Source organism: Polypterus senegalus, chromosome 17, assembly GCF_016835505.1.
Source record: "Polypterus senegalus isolate Bchr_013 chromosome 17, ASM1683550v1, whole genome shotgun sequence".
In the NCBI taxonomy this organism is placed as follows: Eukaryota; Metazoa; Chordata; class Cladistia; order Polypteriformes; family Polypteridae; genus Polypterus; species Polypterus senegalus.
The window spans coordinates 34,091,377-34,113,667 of NC_053170.1; the positions used below are offsets into that span (position 1 = coordinate 34,091,377).

Sequence of the window (22,291 nt, forward strand, 5' to 3'; positions counted from 1 at the left end):
GCTGTCTGTAGGACTGTCTAATGAAAGCTGCTCCTTGTGGCACCATTTCCATAAAGCAAATCGCTTGTCATTAAGTTAAGGCTGTGCACTGAGTTATTGAATTATTGTTTTTTAATTAATGTATTTTATTCACTGGGCAAAGCTCTCCCTCTCTGACCTTTTATTCAGAAATAATTTGTAGTAACATTAGACTTATAATTCATTTAGGCTAAATAATATAACGACCTATCTATTTTCTCTGTCTTCTAGTAGAGGACCAGTCAATAATGAGGGGAACAAAATGTTTTGAGTTTTGATGTGTGCTAAACACTTTTGGGGTGTGATGTTTGCAATGAGCAAATATTCAACCGTGAATAAATCCACACATCCATTTCTGATCTTGTTTAATCCAATTAGGGCAGGGTGCTGGAAGATACCTCAGCAGGAGAGGTTATACAAGACAGGAAAGATCCATGCCAAGCTACCAGTCCATCTTAGGTACACTCACACACCGTAGACCAAATACAAGAAACCAATTAACCTAACATACACATCTTTGAGACATGGGAGGACAACCCACAGAGACACCAGGAGAAACATTCAGATTTCACACAGACAGTACATTAGGAGCTAAACCCATTCACCTGAAGCACTAACCACTATATCAGCGCTTCTCACACTCAGCCACATTCACAATTTGAGAGTCAATGGTAGTGGTGCTGCCTTGCTGCCAAGGTTCAAGTCCTGGTTGCTCCCTGTGTGGAGTTTGCTTGTTATCCTCATATCTGCATGGGTTTCCCACAGTCCAAAGACACACATGTTAGGTGAAATCAGCGAAGCTACACTGGCCCCTGATTTGTGTTGTGTGTTCACCCTGTGATGGTGTGGCATCCTGTCTAGTGATTGTTCCTTGCTGGTACTGACCGTAACCTCCCCATGACCCTGCTCAAAATAAGCATGTTTGGAAGATGGATGGATGAATAAATCTCATAGTCAAAATAGCTGATCTTATTCTATATTCAGAAAAGCGCCTTAATGTGTAATTTATATTTATACAAAATTTACAGATATTTAAGGTGTTTTTCACACTAGTAGTCCAAAGCAGGAGGTGATTCATTACTTTGTTTTAATTATCAGTTAGTTTGGTTACATTTTACACTGAAAACTTTGAAACCCTTATGTATTTATTTTTCTTTACCGATAAATGTAACTTCATTTCTCCTGTACTTCTATGCTATTTTTCTGAGGTTAGAGATTCCTTATAAGTCTATCTATCTATCTATCTATCTATCTATCTATCTATCTATCTATCTATCTATCTATCTATCTATCTAATCTTACCCATTTTAGATAAGACATTTAAGTATCACATTAAAGATATTTCAGTCCTTTGTACTGGTACTTTGTTGCATTAATAATGAGTGTGTTTACATGCACACAAATAACCAGATTATGGTGAATTACCCATTTAATACAGAAACCTGTTTTTTTTTTTTTTTACAAATCCTCATTTACATGGGCAAGTAATTTTTTGGAGATCACCTTTTTCAAAATGGTCCAATGCCTTTAAACTGCACAGAAAAGAGTTAAATGTCATCACTGGCTATCATGAATCTGAAAATATGCATGATGCGTGTGATATCTTTCTTATGTTTTATCAATATGTTTAATCAAATGTACTCTTTATTTATAGGTTTCTGTTTCCAGAAGGCATGCAGCGCATTTTTTTTTCGAGAAGGACCCGGTATGTGTGCTTCTTGCCTTACACCCAGGGCTGCTAGAATACTTATAATGCAGCTATTTTCCTTCAATGAGATAAGTATTGTGTTACTTTAAAAGAAAATTGGACTATGTAACATGTGTTGTGTTTACTGAGATATCCTACTCTTCTCGAGGTTGTGTAGCTGAGTTTAGATATACAGTAATTCCTCCTCAATCGCGGGGGTTGCGTTCCAGAACCCCCCGCGATAGGTGAAAATTCGCGAAGTAGAAACCATATGTTTGTATGGTTATTTTTATATATATTTTAAGCCCTTAGAAACTCTCCCACACTGTTTATAAATATTCTCCGCACAGTTATACAGTAAACCCTCATTTATCGTGGGTAATCCGTTCCAGACAGATAAATGAATTTCCACGAAGTAGGATTCTTTATTTATAAATCTAATATTTTCACAGTTAGAGCATAGAAAACCTGTTTACGACCTTCTAAATACGTTTTTTAACATTATTAGAGCCCTCTAGACATGAATTAACACCCTTTAGTCAAAAGTTTAAACTGTGCTCCATGACAAGATAGAGATGACAGTTCTTTCTCACAATTAAAAGAATGCAAACATATCTTCCTCTTCAAAGGAGTGCCGTCAGGAGCGGAGAATGTCAGAGAGAGAAATGTAAACAATCAAAAATCAATAGGGCTGTTGGGCTTTTAAGTATACGAAGCACCCGCGATAAAGCGGCCGCAATGAAGGGATCAATGTGCAGGTAGTCTTTCAGCATTTTTTAGAGGAGCGTCCGTATCTTCTAAGCAAACAGCCTCTGTGCAAACAGCCCCTCTGCTCACACCCCCTCCGTCAGGAGCAGAGGATGTCAGAGAGAGAGAGCGAGACAGAGAAAAGCAAACAATCAAAAATCAATATGGCTGTTAGAGCTTTGAAGTGTGCGAAGCACTGCAAGGGAAGCATATTGTATATCATTGAGGAGTTTTATTTAATACGCAATACATGCTCTGATTGGGTAGTGTCTCAGCCATCTGCCAATAGCGTCCCTTGTATTAAATCAACTGGGCAAACAAACTGAGGAACCATGTAACATAAATTAAAAGACCCATTGTCCGCAGAAATCCGTGAACCAGCAAAAAATCTGTGATATATATTTAGATATGCTTACATTTAAAATCCGCGATGGAGTGAAGCCACGAAAGTCGAAGCGCGATATAGCGAGGGATCACTGTATACATTCAACATATCAACATAAATTCAGCTTTTTCTAAAATACTGAGACAAATGTCTGACAGGACAGGAAATAATGCGATCGCCTGAACATTTGCCTCTGGGTATGTATTTTATAGATGCTTCTACTTGTAGCTACTGAAAGTTTGTGTAGAGGTAACACATGTGCAGGCTGACAGAGTGCAATAGACATGTGAAAACTACAAAATCCTTAACAGCAACCCGGTTAAGGGTTTACATGGCCAAATAATTGGGTTATTCACAGTGAAATCTGTCTCTTTTAACCAGATTTGTCAGAGGATAATAACCAGATTTTTCTGACTGGACTAAAGGTTTAACATGGCAGTTCAGAAGTCAGGTTTGAGAATAACGGAGTTATTGAAGTGCATGTAAACACACTGAGTGACTGTTGCCTTATGTTTTATTTGGTGAATGCCCAACAAGTCAAGTAATGATACAAACATATAAAATAAGGACAATAGTAATCATCCAAAAGCCCTTAAACAACTAGTAAAACACAAAACCATTTACATATATACACTACATTGTCTCCAAACCGCATACAAAATTGAGGAGTACAGGCCATTAAGTCTAGAATAGCTTATTCATTAAGTGTTGCCCTTCAATACATTTTCTGAACCTTATGAGTCCACTGCTGGGTCCTTGGGAGCCGAGTCATATTGAGGCACAAGCAGGCAGGGCCCAACTCTGAATGGGATTCTGGTGTCAACCTACCAAATTCATTCAATTACCGTTATCAAAGTGGCATGGCACAACTATGACATATAAAATGGCAACATGGCAAGAAACACACAGAGTGTCCTAGTGTACACGTAGCCCTCCATCATGTGCACTTTGATTCACTTTGCCTATTAGTGCTTTTGCCCTACAGAATATTCAATCAAATTCTTACCCTCCAGTGTTGTGATGCAGAAGTATTTGGGCAGGCTTGTCTTGCTGTAGGATCTGCTGTCATAGGTCACCACTCCACAGTATTTTGTTTCCGGAGAAAGATTTTCAATCTCAGATGTTCTGTTTATCTTTACATTTTGCTGGTGATAATCAAAAACATTTTTAGAAAATGTTATTAGCCCGAACGCCTAATGTGAAGTCATGCAGATTTCAGTCATTAAAAATCAACTGAAGTCCATGAATACATTCAAAGTTTCCAGATTAATAGCTGCAGGCTGCCAGCTGTTTTAATATCATTTTATCATCTTGTTACAACAAAACTAATGCTATAAAAACAGGTCCTTGTTATCAGAGTGTTGCGAATAATGGGTTTCACTACCAGAAACATTAATGATAAGAAGTACATAAAAGAGCTGCTCATTTGGAAGAAAAGTTCTTAAATGAAACTCATCATGTAAAGCACAACTTTCTAAGAATTCAGTAAATGAATTCCCTTGTTATTTAGCAGCAGTAGCTTGTTTTATACCCGTGTGCTGACCATCACATAAACATTCATGTCGAACTATCAGCCTACATGCACATCATGATGTTAGTTACCATAGTTTACACTTCTTTAAGCCACTTTTTGAAAATGTGTCTTTTAATATCCAGGAGAGAAAGGATTATCTCCAAAATCTGTAAAATGTCGGACACTTTTCATTCATCATCGTTGAGCACTGTCTTCAAATTCCAATCGAATAAAGCCCCAGCATGGCTCCCTTGGCTTATATGATAAATTATAACTGCAGTAGGCTTTGAGAGAATTAAATGATGTCCCAACCCCTGATGTAAAATTCATGTTTCTATATATGTGATGTATTGTGTCAGTCTTTCCACGTAATCATGTTTCTTTTTAAAGTGCTCAAGGATAAAGTTTGGAGTTGTAGTTCATGATGCCTTTAGAAGACATTAAATGTCAGGGCAGCATGAAGAAAGATGCGCAGAGGTATGAAGTGCAAATGCAATGTAAAATGTAAATTCTAAACTTACCAATTATTAAAATATGTTTCACTGAAAAACTTAAAGGATATGATTTTTAAGTCAAACTTATTTCTTCACAATCATACTGTATATTAACATGCCATGTGAAGTTAAAATATTCTAAAGTGAAGCATATTTTATAAATTGAAAAAAAAAACATAATTAGCCCACTCTTTCATTTTACAATGGAGCTTATGGGTACCAGGATCCCACTGTAAGTAAAAGGCATACAGTTTACCAAAAATATCTGCTTTTTCAAGCCACAAATATTATCAAGTATTGATCCACATATTTCAATACAGTGTATTTATGTCATTTTGAAAAAGGAAAAAGAAAAAAAGGCAAACTATTCTTGTGAGATTCAGTCATTTTAAAAGGAAGATTTGTCACAAATCTTCCTCCACAGAACCCTTTTGAGGCCAGGAATGTGGATTTCCCATGGAAAGTCAACACCAAGTGCCATTATTGCTATTGAATTTAGGGGTGGCTGTCATAACTCCACCCACAGCGCCCACCGTGATCAGACAGGGCAGGAAATGTGTCTTTGAATCGAGAAAATAGTGCCAAGAATCTGTGATAAAATCTGTTACTTCCAGTTCACTTTTGTTGTCCCAAGCTTCCCTCAGAAACACAGACCCTTTGCTATGTCTAAGTGTACGTAGCCGGTCATTTCTAAGGTCTTTTTTCACATTGGGGCCTAGTACTTAGCTCCATTATAAAATATAAGGACAGGCTGGTTATTTTTTTAAAATTCATAAAATATGGTCCTGCGGTGGGTTGGCACCCTGCCCAGGATTGGTTCCTGCCTTGGTCCCTGTGTTGACTGGGATTGGATCCAGTAGACCCCCATGACCCTGTGTTTGGATTCAGCGGGTTGGAAAATGGATGGATGGATGGATGGATAAAATACGGTACACTTTAGCTTCATGTAGCAAATTAATATATACCGTGAGGCCGAAAAAAATACCTAAAAACATCAAAAATGCTGAACTTATCCTTTAAATCTACAAAACTGCTTAATTTTAAAACAATGAATGTACTCAAATTCATTTATAAATATTTCTTTTGGCATCACAGATCATTGAAACACCAGGATGCACACTAAATTATGAAGATATGAACATGAAAAATTATATTTTCTTGCAAAACAATTCAGAACTTTGTCCTTTTTAAAATTCCTTACCATGTGATTGGAGAACTTCACATAGTATGTAATGTCTTCGTAAATGCCGTCCAGTGTTTGTTCCGTGTAAGGAATCCAAGGAAGCTGTACTGAAAACTTTATAGATCTCTCAGTTGGTATCACGGTCACATCAGGAGGGCCAAAGTTTGCTGAAAATAATTTAAAGTACTTACTCTTAAAATCAAAGTAATTATGCACATACATTTTTTAAGAAATAACATGACCAAAAAATGTCCTAGTTGTAAACTGCACTTTTTCTGGTTACAGAATTGTGGGAAAGTGGAACCAGTACTAGTGTCATTGGACACAAGGCAATAACTGTCCTCACATGGGTCACCAGCCCACCATACAAATGTGCATAATCATGAGTCTATAATGGGTGGGCAGTGGGGGCAGCTTACTTGGGTGTCGCCTGGCCCTTAAAAACACAGTTGAAGTCCTTTGTTGCAGGGTCTCCACAGGTTGCCAGAGTGAGAGCTGTGGGCTTAGTTCTGATCTCACAGAAGTAATTTACAGTTAGGGTTATAAAGAACTACCTGCCCCATACAAATAAACGTGCAGCCAGGAGGTTATAGGAGGTAGATGAAAAAACTGGATGTGGAAGAGAAAGGCCAGAGCTGGTGAAAGAGGTAAGGGAGATGACAATAACAAGTATTTCAGTGGTACCTCTGGCTGAAAAGAGCATAAGGCAATCCTTTGTTAAAGAAAGGTGCAAATCTCTCTCGATAGGCCTTGGAGGACTATAGGGTATTTGCTTTCCATGTTACTCATGGGGTCTACTCTTACTTTGTACAATAAACAAAGTTTTTAATTTTGTTCCTGTCATCTCTTTGGCTTAATTTCTATTTACTCAAGCGCACTCTTAGTGATCACACACATGGAAGTAGGTACTGTGGCTTAGAGAGAAAGTTCTGGATCCAACTTTGGAAATGACTCCAAAGAGACAAGCTTGGGAACGGGGCTAAAAGAGGCTATTTTGGATATTCATTCACACACCACCAGCAAAAAGAGAATACCTTCAAAAGTTAATATTACAGTCCCAAAGTCACTAGGTATGAAGTGTATTCCTTCATGTTCAATGTAAGCTAAGGAAAATGGAAACTTTTGTATATCTTGCATGTGTACAGTAGGCGTTCTACTAAATTTTTAAGAAGCCTTCATCACTATTAAATAGGATTGGTGTAATGTGTAGTCTTAGTGGGCACTGGAGGGCAGTATGGTCTGGTGGTCAGTAAGTTTAGAGATGGTTACTGGCTGCATGATTCATTCTGTTCTTGGCCAACAAGAGACTTGTGGGTGGAACTCTAAAAGGAGCTAAAGTACTAAGAGCAAAGTAAGGGATGAAGACTGAGGTCACTGCTAGGCATTATTTTGCACCCTTGATCAAACTTATTAGTGCACCAACCGACTGTTTGGTAACCAGCCCGTACAGCTAGGATTCCCCACTTTATTATCTGCGCCCTAGGAAAATCCCTAATTTGCCTTAATGGTGGCACTGGGTTTGCTACTAGGAAACTAAGGAGGGTGATTAACTTTTCTATTAAGATTAAACAGTATGTTGTTATACTAAAGATGGCTAGCTATCTCAGATGCTGGCCTGTATTCTGTGTTGGATGTGCATTTATTGTGCTGGCAAATTTCATTTATCTTCCCGTATTCCTGCCCTTGGATGTAGATGCATCTAAAAGAAAAAAATAATGACTGAGTCACTGAGGATCCTGTACGGTACTGTTGCCACCATCATAAACCCAAGATATAAATCTATTAGATGTTTTTAGAAATTATTTATTTTCTGTGATTTCTAGAACATATTGTGGTGAAATCTGGTATGAGCTTCTCTGATGGCTATCAAAGTTCAAGTAGCAGAATGTTAAAGAAATAATAAAAATAATTACATCTGAAAAGAACAAGTTTAGCACACATTAGACATGAAAAAGTGGTTTAAAGTACACCTGGAAACTGTGTTTCAATTTGACCAAGAATCTCAGACGAAAAACCCAAAATGTTTCGAAATCCAAAGCAGGTTCATTGTGTAACTCAGAGAGATATACAAGATGGTCAGGAAATCCAAAACATTTGCACATTGTCCTTAAGAAAGCACCAGATTAAAGACACTTGGATTCTGAACAGAAGCAGACTTACTTTCACGTTTTGAATTAAATCTTCCTGTTTGCATGATCTGTGTGACTGTGTCCGAAACCATAATAACTTGAGCACAATAGTCTTCATTATAGTCTTGAGTTTCCATGGTCAAGTTGCACGAATGTTCTTTAATTTGGTAACATTCAGGTTTTTCTTCCCACTTCTTGTTACCATACCTAGAAAAGACATTCAGATTTCTTTATTGCATTTACAAAATCAAACTTCAGCAAGTGGCAAGGAATGAGTCAAACAAACATTTATTCATGTATGTTTTTGTTAATTTATTTATTAATCAGGTTATTGGCCTTCATTTTATTCATAATTAAAATTTGTCTCTACCACAATCAAATATCAAGAAAAAAAAACATACCTGTATACAAGTTTTTGGGTTTTTTTCTCATTTACACTTTTCTTCATAGTGTTCTTCCCACTTTAATGATTAGTTATAACTTGAATAGTAAATAAATCTTTCTGGCTGCAGCCTGAGCCCTGACCCTGGTCTTTGCTTGTGGGTATAATTTGCCACTGGTCCCTCCCCTTTCTATCAGTTGCTAGGAAACATTAATTGAGCCACAATCATGTGATGTGAGTAAGGAAGATAAAAGAGAGAGCCTGACTGGAGCTCAACACTCAAGCATTGTTCCTGTGCCTCTGTGAAAGCCCCTGTTCCACCTTAGTGTTCAAGTGGAATTCACCTCTCAATCTCAACCAAAGTGTAAATATGGAAGGGTTCTGAGGGGACTAAATCTTGTGGACCTCCTGAAAGCCTGGGGGAGGCCCATGAAAATAAAATTTAAAAGCATGTTATACAGTACTAATAAAAATCACTTGATGCCCATAACTGATTTTGCAAAGAAATATTGCAGCAAAGTGCAGAGAAATCTTTGCCAGCCACACTGGAAGGGGGTGGTCTGTGAGCTCTTCTTAAGGTGGATGGACTGAGATGAATGTGATGCTAAATATTTTACTGGCAGCAGCCAGCAAGCTAGGAAGAAGAGTAGATCCTTTAAATTAGGAGACTTCAAGTAGGAGGAGACATATACTTTTATGTACAAACAATAAATGGCAATGCCATGGAGGCGTTAGTGCTTGTCAGTATGGGGCATCATGTCAGTGATGATGAACAATGTAACAGCAGTTGCTGATACCGTGATACTGACAGTACTCAGCTTGGTAAAAACATAAGCTAACTTCTTCTTGTTCCCTGTTTGTATTAGTTTTGGAGGCATTTCTTGTGGTCCATTAAAATGAGAAAGCAAAATCACCAATCTTATTGGGCTATTAGAATACAGTAACAACAATAAGAACAACTATTTATTTATTTATTGTAATAGCCTAAAATCACACAAGAAACACTGCAATGGGTTTTAACAGGCCCTGTTTTTTGACATTCCCCAGACTTGACTCCCTAAGAAGACAAGAAAAAACTACCAAAAATAACCCATGTTGATATCTTGGGAAAGGCAATTCAGAGGGAGAGAGACCCCCTTCCAGGTAGGCTGAGCGTGCAAGGGGTGTCAAAAAATGAGGTAAATACAACACTCAAAACAGAACACAAGTTATCCTCTTCACAGAGCTAGATGAAGAGTCTATCATTGCCACCTCAGAAATACAATACAGTAGTGGCAAAAATAGATTACAGCACTCACTAAATACAGAACTATCACATATGAGGATACAGATTTGTTCAAATACATAAAAAAAATAGGAAATAATTAACATAAATGAAAAACAACAATAGCCGTCCATCTGCTAATAGCAGAACCAGAATCAGTTTGTAGAAAAGGAGTCAGACAAGCCAGACACAGTCAGAGCTCTGGAGACCTTGGCCAACAAGCAGCCTCCTCCATACTGGACATTAGACAGCTGAGTCAATGCTGGGCCAGCCATTCTGATGAAAGGACCCTTCTACGCAATATGGCCTATAGGGGACACTCCAGCTCCCCAAACCCAACACAAGACACAAGTCCAGCACAGCACACAGGGTTTAATTTAGCGGTGGAAAACTCTTCCCAAATGTTTCCCGCCTAAACACAGTACAAGAAGCATAAAGCAGCCCACTATAAAACTTTGTCTTCTCCTCTCTCTCTTTCTTTCTATCTCTCCCTTGCTCTTTTACTCTGCCTCCTCCTTCCTCCAGCAAGCTTCATTCCTCTTCCTCCCAACATCATTCCTTCCATCCTCCTGACTGCAGGATTTTAATTCTATTGCAGACCAGGCTTGTGTACATTCATCGATTTGTGTCAACATCTAGGTTTTTATAACTTGCATATTTGCCACCCTGTAATAAAACTGAAAGTTGGGTAGTGCCACGCCCCCTTCTGTCTAAGGTCGTTGTAGAGTCACCCTTTGTGGATGTTTCGATTTCCCAATGAATGAGGTTATGATTGAATCTAATTTCCTAAAAAAATGGTTTGTTAACATATATAGGGATGCTTTGAAGTGAAAACAGAAGCTTGGGAAGGATGTTCATCTTGAATTGCTTTTTTATATTTTTGAAAACCCTAACTCTGTTAGACCAGATGAACTGTGACACAAAAAATCAAACATTTAGTAAGCTGTGAAATGTATGTTTAAGTTCTTTTTAACTTAAATGATTTGCCTCTCTTCCCCTCTTACAGGCTCCATTGAACCATGCTTACACTATTGAATTTATGCCAACAACATTTTCTGAAATGTTAAGACATATCCACCCATCTATTATGGTCCAGATCAAATTTATTGTCAGAAGTACACGGTACAGTTACATTTTTACTTTATACAGTCTTCAATAGACAAGTGACAGTGAGGCAGTGTCAGCAACAGACATTGAAATCAACATCATTGGGTACAATAAAAGTAACATCAGATAATGTATACAAGAAATACTCACACAGTGGCCGGTGTAAGTAGCTAATGAGTATCCTAATGACCAGGGGATACAATTTGTCACCAAATGTTAATGATCCACAATGAAGAGCCTAGGTAGAGTGTGTTATGCATCTGTTCAAAGGTATTTGTATTTTATGTTTCATTGTTTTCTTTATTTTATTATTTTTATGTTATTTCCATCAATATTAATCATTAATTGTCCAATTTTTAAATTCTTTATTTTAAAGATTCCTTTATCTAGGGTGATGTACAATACAAAGCAAGTTAGGGTGTGCAATATCAGTAACTGGAAAATACAAAATTCATAAGCAGAGAACAAAAGTAAAAGACAAAAAGTGTATTATCACAAGAATATATATTACGGTAGAACTCAAAACCAAAGCTGCTTGATGGCTGATCAGATCAGCACAACTGAAGCGAACCACAAGGAGTGCAGAGACAGATAGAAAGTCAAAGTAACCCCATGAAACTCTGAAAATAAGTGTGTCTTCAAGAGGTGCCTGAACATCAGTAGATTTGAAGCAATATGGTTAATTCAAAGCATGGGAGTGAGAATTGCAAAGTGTCATTTAGTTTTAATAGATTTAATGAGAGAACAAACAGTGAACAGACTGGCAGAAGCAGAATGGAGACTTCTTGAAGGGAGTTAAGGAGAGCCCAGAGACTGAAGTCAGAACCAGAACTATGTACTACACTAAATACAGCAGTGTAAGAGAAGCTTATCCAGGCCACAAGTTAGTACGTTAGGTCAGACAAAATGCAAAAATGGAATCAAATTCTGAATCTGCTAATGCATTGAGGAAGGGAATAGAGAACTCAACCAGATCACAGCATAGTTAAGATCAATGGGGGCATCAACCTAGTAATGGTGCTGCCAGCCTGTCACAGACCACCTTACCTATATGCAAATACTATATCTGGATCAATTTAGAGTTATCAGTTAACACCTTTGAGATTTTGAGAGTATCTAGAGAAAGGGCACACATACACAGGAAGAACCTGCTAACACCACACAGTATTTTCCCAAATCCTGATTTGAACATCAATGTTCATATTGCTTACTACACGTCACTATTGCTGCTACTTCTTTGTCTTGTCTTTGCACAAAGTCTTGTCTTGTTTGTGTTTTAATTTTAAATTTAATTCTATTTTGAATTTATTAATTGCACTTCATGTTGTTACACTTGTATATGGTTGAGATGACAATAAAGTTCGCTTTGACTTTGACTTGGGACTCTGGTGCTATAAGGCAGTAACACTAACCACTACACTACTGCGCCACCCTTGCAAGAAATGGAAGTTTTTTTAATTTTATTACATAAAGAACACTATAGATGATGAAAACATAGCTGACATACAATTTCATTTGAGAATCTTAGCTTCTGAAGAATTATCTCATCTGCAATTACATCAATGAAGAGCCTAATGGGAAAAAAGCCCATCAGAGTAATACATTTTTAATTTTCACTTAAATCATTTAACATAAATTATTAAAAATGCACTTTTGTGCTGTATATGTCTTCACACCACTAGACACACTGGCATGTAAAAGTTGTTTTTATAAATAGGTTTATAATGAAAAATCTTTTCATGTAATCTTTGTTAATTGTGTTGCATGTATTAAATGACTAAATATATATAAATGTTTGTATAAAAAAAGAAAATAATTTAGACCATCAAGTTCGTTTGGTTCACTAATAGCTAAATTGTCTAAATATTGAATTCCATTTCTATTCAAATGTTATCAGGGCTTCCACTTTACTTGATTCAGTAGGTGATTCCAGATTCCTACCATGCTTTGTGTGAAGACGCTCTTCTTGGCTTCAAACTAAAATGCTTTTCTCCTTAACTTTCACCCTTGCGCATGTGAGTTCCTGTTCAGTCAGAAAGATTTTTCTGTAATATCAATGCTTTAAAGTAAGCTAAAGACCTGGTGAAAGACATTAATCTGACCAATGTGATTTTTGGCTAGATCTGGAACTGAAAGTGAGGCATTTGAACAGCAGATGAAGGCACTAATGAGGGCTTAAATTAAAGATAAATAAACTGTAAAGATGATGGTTTCATCCAAAAGTCAAAACAGCAAGCAAATGAAAGCAAAATGAAAGACCAAGGTCCATCTATTCATTATCCAACCCACGATATCCTAACTACAGGTTCACGGGGGTCTGCTGGAGCCAATCCCAGCCAACACAGGGTGCAAGGCAGGAAACAAATTCAGGGCAGGGCGCCAGCCCACCGCAGGGCACACACACACACACACTAGGGACAATTTAGAATCACCAATGCATGTATTTATTTTAAGCATTTCTTAAATTATTTACTCATTTTTAAATAAAACTTTGTAACTGCAGTATATTTCTGCATGTGTGATTATAAAGAAGGAGAAATTTTTCAGAATACAAAAATAAAATAAAATGCCACAATAGGATAAATATAAACAACAGTAATCTTTCCACCCATTTTTTCAAAATTAAAACTGTACATTGATTATGAATTCTGAACATGTATATACTTTGTCCAAGGGGATTATCAGTAGATGAGCTTACAGAGACCATGCTTTGATTACAGTAATCTTTTCTGCCTAAGAGTAAAGTGTTCACCAGGTTTCTGCTATCTATATTTTTGAATTTCCAGAACATGTCAGGCCATTGGTTTTGTATTAAGACCAAGATCATGGTTTTAGTCCAATTAGTATATGAGTAATCATGTGACAGACAGACAGACAGACATCAACATGTTGTGTGTATATATATATATATATATATATATATATATATATATATATATACACAGTGGGTAATGGAAAGTATTCAGACCCCCTTCAATTTTTCACTCTTTGTTATATTGCAGCCATTTGCTAAAATCATTTAAATTATTTTTTTTCCTCATTAATGTACACACAGCACCCCATATTGACAGACAAAAGAAGAATTTTTGAAATTGTTGCAGATTTATTAAAAAAGAAAAACTGAAATATTACATTGTCCTAAGTATTCAGACCCTTTGGACCCAGGTTGGATGGTAAACGTTGGTGGACAGCCATTTTTAGGTCTATCCAGAGATGCTCAATTGGGTTTAAATCAGGGCTCTGGCTGGGCCATTCAAGCACAGTCACAGAGTTGTTGTGAAGCCACTCCTTCGTTATTTTAGCTGTGTGCTTAGGGTCATTGTCTTGTTGGAAGGTAAACCTTCGGCCCAGTCTGAGGTCCTTAGCACTCTGGAGAAGGTTTTTGTCCAGGATATCCCTGTACTTGGCCGCATTCATCTTTCCCTCGATTGCAACCAGTCGTCCTGTCCCTGCAGCTGAAAAACACACCCACAGCATGATGCTGCCACCACCATGCTTCACTGTGGGTACTGTATTGGACAAGTGATGAGCAGTGCCTGGTTGTCTCCACACATACCGCTTAGAATTAAGGCCAAAAAGTTCTATCTTGGTCTCATCAGACCAGAGAATCTTACAGAGAGTCTTAGTAAACTCCATGCGGGCTGTCATGACAGGCCACTCTGCCATAAAGCCCTGACTGGTGGAGGGCTGCAGTGATGGTTGACTTTCTACAACTTTTTCCCATCTCCTGACTGCATCTCTGGAGCTCAGCCAAAGTGGTCTTTGGGTTCTTCTTTACCTCTCTCACCAAGGCTCTTCTCCCCTGGTAGCTCAGCTTGGCCGGACGGCCAGCTCTAGGAAGGGTTCTGGTTGTCCCAAACATCTTCCATTTAAGGATTATGGAGGCCACTGTGCTCTTGGGAACCTTAAGAGCAGCAGAAATTTTTTTGTAATCTTGGCCAGATCTGTGCCTTGCCACAATTCTGTTTCTGAGCTCTTCAGGCAGTTCCTTTGACCTCATGATTCTCATTTGCTCTGACATGCATTGTGAGCTGTAAGGTCTTATATAGACAGGTGTGTGGCTTTCCTAATCAAGTCCAATCAGTAGAATCAAGCACAGCTGGACTTAAATGAAGGTGATCTCAAGGATGAAAAGGAAAGCACCTGAGTTAAATATGAGTGGCACAGCAAAGGGTCTGAATACTTAGGACCATGTGATATTTCAGTTTTTCTTTTTTATTAAATCTGCAACAATTTCAAAAAATCTTTTTTTTTGTCTGTCAATATGGGGTACTGTGTGTACATTAATGAGGAAAAAAATTAATGTAAATGATTTTAGCAAATGGCTGCAATATAACAAAGAATGAAAAATTGAAGGGGGTCTGAATACTTTCCGTACCCACTGTGTGTGTATATATATATATATATTAATATACTGTATAGTGATTGGCGGCCACATCCAACTGTATGGAAGGACTCGGAGAGAGAGCATTGGCAGGGCAATACCTCTCCCCCTGGATGTTAGAGGGCTGCTGTGGCACCATGGATTCCCACAGGGTATGCTCGGAGTTCGAGTCTGGCACAGCCCTGTTGGATTCCATGGGGACCACAAGGGGGAGCTGCAGAGCCCTTCACTAGACTGACACACCATCATAAAAGGAGCAACCTCACTCCATTCAGTGAACCAGAGCCGGGAGGAGGTGGATGAAGCATGCCCGAGAGGGAGTGGAGGTGGAAGGACTGAAAGGGAGAAGAAGAAGAGAAGAGAACAGAAGAGTAAAGAAGAAAAGGACTGAACTGAGACTTGTACTGTGGTGCACTGTGCTGTGATCTGTGGAGCAAGAAAAGTGGCTCCCCTCTGTAAATAAAAAGTGTGTTGTGTGCCTCTGTCGGTCTGTTTGAGGTTAGGGCAGCTGTACGTGCCCTGGTGGTCCACTATATATATATCCAGCAGACCCCCGTGACCCTGTAGTTAGGATATAGGGGGTTGGAAAATGGATGGATGGATTAATTAAAGACTTTAAGCGAAGATATACATTGTTATAAAATCAGTTTTATTCCTTTTCTTTCCCATCATAGACTATTTAATTGTTTATGTTCCAAATAATAATGCAAAGAAGCCTCTGAAAGTTATTTAAGATGTCTTAGCAATAAAAACCTTCAGAAATGTTCTGTGTGTCAAAAGTCCCTGTTAGTTCAAATCTTTGGGTGTAGAATTTTGAACTGGAAAGCAGAAGAGAATATAAAAATAAATGTTCACACAGAACTGCAAACACAAATGCTGTGGTGAGAAGGATAAAATCACACTCTCTGGACAAAATTAATCAGATCATAAGAGCTGATGTTAGAGTTTGTAATATTTTCTTCAAAAGGTAGTTCATGTGCCTTAAAAACAAGGACTGAGAAAATCCTTAAAAAAAATGGTGACAAGCTGAGTAAGTCACGAGCACAGGGTGAACTGTTTGCCTGTCAGGCCAAGCGTAATTCAGTTTCTTAAAGGAAAGTCTTTGTCATGACTTAATTTTCCTCATTTCTTGTAGTCTGCTTTGCATAGAACAGTCACTTCCTTGTAAGAATTTCCCCTGACATTCCTTTTTCATTCTAAGGAGCAAATGTGCAGCATGGTGTCTCTCCATTAAGATGTTTTAATATAGCCTATCATTATGGCTGAAAAAAAATGCTGTCCACATATTTATAATGTCCTATTTTTTTTTCTATTGAACATCTGGAGCAGCCAAGGGCTGAATGTAAGGGAAATCCCTAAATGAGTTGCCATTTTCTTTTTTTTTTTTTATTTATTAATTTTATTACAATCAATACATAGCAATCAAGTTTTACAAAAAAAAAGAATTATGCTAAGAACAGATCGATCCCCACCCTTGAGAGAGAGAGCAAGCCAAACGGTGTAAAATTTAAGGCTTTTAAAAATACCTAAATCAACAAATTCTCTGTGCTTTATAAAATCATTTCAAAATATTACTGATTAGATCCTGCCATGTTTTGAAAAAAGTCTGCACAGATCCTCTAACTGAGTATTTGATTTTTTCCAATTTTAAATAATATAACACATCAGTTTCCCACTGACTTAAAAGAGGAGAGTTTGGGTTCTTCCAGTTTATCAGAATAAGTCTGCGTGCCAACAGTGTAGTGAATGCAATCACAATTTGTTTGTCTTTCTCCACTTTAAGACCCTCTGGAAGAACCCCAAACACAGCTGTTAATGGGTTAGGAGGGATTGTGAGTCCAAGACTGTCTGAGAGGTAATTAAAAATTTTTGTCCAGAATAATGTTAATTTGGAGCAGGCCCAGAACATGTGACCTAGTGAGGCTGGGGCTTGGTTGCAACGTCGCAGGTTGGATCATGCCCTGGAAACATTTTGAGAGTTTTAGTCGAGACAGATGTGCTCGATATATAATTTTGAGTTGTATAATTGTATGCTTTGCATATGGAGCTTGAGTGAATTCTCTGCATTGCTACTTTCCACTCCTTTTCTGATATATTAATTGAGAGGTCATTTTCCCAGTGTCCTCTTGGATCTTTGAAAGGAAGGGATTGTAAAAGGATTTTATATATTGTAGAGATGGAGTCTAACTCCTTGAAATTGAGCAATAATTTTTCCAGCGTGGATGAGGGTGCAAGATGAGGAAAATCTGGAAGGTTCTGTTTAACAAAGTTCCTGATTTGAAGATAGTGAAAGAAATTTGTAGCTGGAATGTTAAATTTGGAATGTAATTGTTCATAGGATGCAAAGACGTTGTCTATATAAAGATCTCTAAGCAAGTTAATTCCAAATTTTTCCAGATATTAAAAACTGCATATGTTTGTGAGGGTTGAAAGAGGTGGTTCTTTTGCAGGGTGCCACAGAAAGAAGCTTCTCCGTCTTAAAATGCTTTCTACATTGGTTCCAGATTCTAAGTGAGTGGAGCACAATTGGGTTATTAGTGTATTGCCGATAACGTGTGTTTATTGGAGCACAAAGCAAGGAATACAAAGAAGTACTGCAGGATTTTACTTCTATTGCGGTCCATGCCTGTGTATGTTCTTCTATTTGTGTCCAGGTTCTTATCGACTGTATATTTGCCCAGTAATAAAACTGGAAGTTAGGTAGAGCCATGCCGCCTTCTGCCTTTTGTCTTTGTAGGGTCGCTCTTTTGATGCGTGGATGTTTAGAATTCCAAATAAATGAGGTTATTGTTGAATCTAATTGCTTAAAGAACGATTTATTAATGTATATTGGTATGTTTTGAAATAAAAAGGAGCTTAGGAAGAATATTCATCTTAACAGTGTTAATTCTTCCAGCTAGTGTGAGATGAAGGGTTGACCATCTATGCAAGTCTTGTTTAATTTTTTCCATACAGACGATAAATTTTGTTGATAAAGAGCTTTATGTTTACTTGTGATGTTTACCCGAGGTATTTAAACTGTTCTGCAATGATAAAAGGAAGGGTGTCTAATCTAATATTATATGCTTGAATTCACCGGAAAGAGTACACTTTTATTCAGATTAATTCTGAGACCAGAGAGCTTTTGAAATTCTGTGAGTGCTGCTAAGACTGCAGGCACAGAATTTTCTGGGTCCGATATATACAGTACCATGTCATCTGCATATAATGAGATTTTCTGTTCCAGTCCTTCTCTGCTAATCCCCTTTATCTGATCAGTATTTCGACAATGTATTGCCAGTGGTTCAATGGCAATTGCAAACAGCAGTGGTGACAAAGGGCATCCTTGTCTTGTGCCACGCTCTAGTTTAAAGTAGTCTGAGCAAATGTTATTGATGCAAACTGAAGCTTCTGGGTTAGTATACAGTAATTTAATCCATGCACAAATGTTGGGCCAAACCCAAACTTCTCCAAAATAGTAAAAGGTATTTCCATTCAATCATGTCGAATGCTTTTTCTGCATCCAATGATAATAATATTTCTGGGGTGTTTGATTTAGTTGGTGAGTATATTACATTAAACAGGCGTCAAGATTTGAAGATAAGTGTCGGCCCCTAATAAATCCAGTTTGGTCTTGTGATATTATTGAGGGAGCACTTTCTCCATCCTTCTAGCTATGATTTTAGAGAGTATTTTAACGTCGTTATTCAGAAGTGAAATTGGTCTGTATGATGCACATTGTAATAAGTCCTTATTTTGTTTTGGAAAGACAGTGATTAGTGCTTGGCGAAAGGTTTGTGGAAGAGATTGGTTATCTCTGGCTTCTGTAAATGTTGCTAATAGGAGGGAGCTAGCTGAGCGGAGAATTTCTTGTAAAACTCTGCAGGGTAGCCATCAGGGCCTGCTGCTTTTCCACCTTGGAGTGACTTTATAGCATCCAGTAATTCTGATAATGACAGAGGTTTATCGAGCTCCTCCACACTAATAGCGTCAATTTGTGGTATCTGTAATTTATCCAGAAATGCATTAGATTGTATATTGTCTTCTTTAAACTCAGTAGTATATAGGGATTTATAGTAGTCTCTAAAAGTGTACATTATATTTTTGTGTTCGATGATTTTATCTCCATTCGTGTTAGTAATTACGAGATTGCGTTGCACTTCTTGCTTGTGAATTTGTTGCGCTAAAAGCTTATTAGCTTTTCTCCATGTTCATAATAATGATGTCTGGATTTGTAAATTAGTTGTTCGGTTTCTTTAGTTGTCAAGAGGTTTAATTCTGAATGTAGAGCCTGCCTCCTCTTATGTAGAGTCTCGCTTGGTAGTCTGGCATGTTCTTCATCTATTTTAGTAATTTCGCTTTTTATCTCTGCTACTTTCTTCGCTCGGATTTATTTCTGTGGGAAAGATATGAGATAATCTGTCCTCTTAAGAAGGCCTTAAGAGTTTCCCAGAGTATTCCTGCAGAGATCTCAGGGGATGTATTTGTCTCTAGAAAGAATTCAATTTGTTTGGATATAAATTCAGTACAATTCTCGTCAGCTAATAGAAGCGGATTGAGACGCCATCTGGGGTGAGTGTATGGGGCTTAGTAATTTCAGCTCCAAGATCATCGGAGCATGGTCTGAAATAACAATAGCATCGTATTTACAAGATTTAATCTTAGGCAAGAAGTTATTATCTATAAAGAAGTAATCAATCCTTGAGTAGCAATGATGTACTGGTGAGTAGAAAGAATATGTTCTTGAATTTGGGTTTAAAAACTCCAGGGATCTGATAAGTTGTGATCAGTTATAAACTTTGTAATTATCTTTGCGGTGTTAGTTGCGTTCCCCTGTGGAGGAAGTCTTATCTAAAAGTGGATTTAGAACACAATTAAAGTCCCCAGCCATTATAAGTTTATGAGTGTTCAGATTGGGAATGGATGCAAATAAATTTTGTATAAATTCCTTATCATCAACATTAGGTGCATAAACATTTATCAAAATCATTTTACAGTTAGATAAGTCTCCCATGACCATCACATATCTCCCTTCAGGATCCAATACTACATCTGATGCTACAAATGGTACTGTTCTATGTATGAGAATTCCCACCCCTCTAGTTTTCTTTGTAAAACTAGAATGGAACATTTGGCCAGTCCAGTCTTTTTGCAGCCGGAACTGATCCTTACTTAGTAAGTGGGTTTCCTGTAAAAATACTATTTTAGCATTTAGACCTGTTAGGTGAGAAAGTACTTTCTTTCTCTTTAATTCGTGATTCAGGCCTTTAACATTCCAGCTTACGAAGTTAACTGTCCCATCATGGAGACACTGATTCTGAGTTTTTGGTGTCATATTATAGTCTTAACTGGAAGTGAAATAGTTTAGGTCTTAATTTCCTATTCCCCCAAGAGTTGTTGCCATGCAGCTTATTATTACGTTGATAGTTATAATTATAAAGATTGAGATGATAGATTAGATATAGATCAAGCCTGCTCTCTTTCTCTTCCCCCCTTAACCCCCCACCCTCCCTTTTTGCCTCCCCAGGTGAGGCTAAAACCCACTTCATGCAGTCCCAGTCCTCTGACATACCCAGAGACACAGCAGAAAAAAAAGCAGAAAAAAAATGCTGTCCACATATTTATAATGTCCTATTTTTTTTTCTATTGAACATCTGGAGCAGCCAAGGGCTGAATGTAAGGGAAATCCCTAAATGAGTTGCCATTTTCTTGCTGGACACATGCATTCAGTCACGCACACAGGTGATTCATGGCTTTCTCATAAGTAAAGCCCCAGGATTATGAAAAGATATTAATGCTAAGAGTGAGTTTGGGTGTCACTGAATATCCAGGAATGGATGGGAGCCTCATTCCAGATTGTTCCCTTGATGCCCCCAGAATGCTCAAATAGATAAAAAAGAAATAAAAAAGAATGGATGAATTTTTCACCATGGATGTTATTTCTCATTATCAAGGCCTTACAGCACCCCACTGTGCCTTTAACAAATGTTACACACGCATTCTCATTATTGTGCCTTAAATTAAAAAAGGTTTGTCCTAAAAAGAACAAAAGGAAGACTGTCTAGGAAATGATGAATGAGTTTAAAGGAGCAGACAAAAAATATGGTCAAAACACAGTCAGTGGTTCGATACCAGAAGATTAAAGGTTCAAAACAACAAAACCAAAGCTTGAGTATAAAAATCAAAGATCAAAAAGAGCAAAGCAAAGAGTCCTAACTGATACTAAAAATCCTTTCCATTAACACTAATTGAACCAGGAATCGCTGTTTGTTTTTTACTTAATCCAAGAACCTGGACAATGAATACTATGGGTTGACATCTTTTATACTCTCAGGAAATGTGGTTATGTTGAGATGCTGACATCGGTCGCTGACAACCATGCACACAATCAGATAAAGGCAAATTACAAACTGAAGCCAAACTTGAGGAAAAGTCCAGACTCGGCCACCCTACTTAATCTTAACTGTCTTGCCTCACTTCTACACAACCTTTCTAGTTGATGACAACAAAAGTCGTAAACAAGTCAAAATAAACGTTTTGTAAATATAAAATGTATATTTACAAGCTGAAATGTATTATTTACAAAACAATTTTTCAATCTCGAAATAAAGGCAAATATGTACAGAGATAAAAATAAAGCAAACGTAAATCAGTCCGACGACCCTTTCCTTTACTATCAGTGCATTGACGTGCACCTCAGAAATCCAGTTATTCACCGAAACCTGATTTCTAAAATGCCACGTAAACCCTTCTTCTGGTTAGAGAAATCGCATTATTGGCCTATAAGAAACCTGATTAACAGAGGTAGATTAACTTGGTTATGTGGGCAAAAAACATGTTTTTGTTAAGGATTTTGTAGTCTGTTCATGTCTGTTGTACTTTGTCAGCCTGCACATGTGTTACCTTCACACACGCTTTTAGTAGCCACTGGTAGAAGCATCCACAAAATACATTACCAGAGGCAAATGTTCAGGCGATTGTGTTACTCCTTCCCCTGTCTAACATAATATGTCTCAGTA

The 22,291-nt window shown here is 37.6% G+C and overlaps 1 protein-coding gene across 1 annotated transcript in view; it reads right to left on the reverse strand.

Annotated features, from left to right (window-relative positions):
- The window catches only part of LOC120517386 (interleukin-22 receptor subunit alpha-1-like), a 94,177-nt gene that overhangs the window by 35,887 nt on the left and 35,999 nt on the right, over positions 1–22,291 (reverse strand). Inside the window, exons 3-5 of the mRNA XM_039739675.1 lie at positions 8,188–8,363; positions 6,046–6,194; positions 3,844–3,982 (exon numbers count right to left, since the gene is read on the reverse strand). Coding sequence (XP_039595609.1) covers positions 3,844–3,982; positions 6,046–6,194; positions 8,188–8,363 — 464 coding nt within the window. The remainder of the gene's footprint in view (positions 1–3,843; positions 3,983–6,045; positions 6,195–8,187; positions 8,364–22,291) is intronic.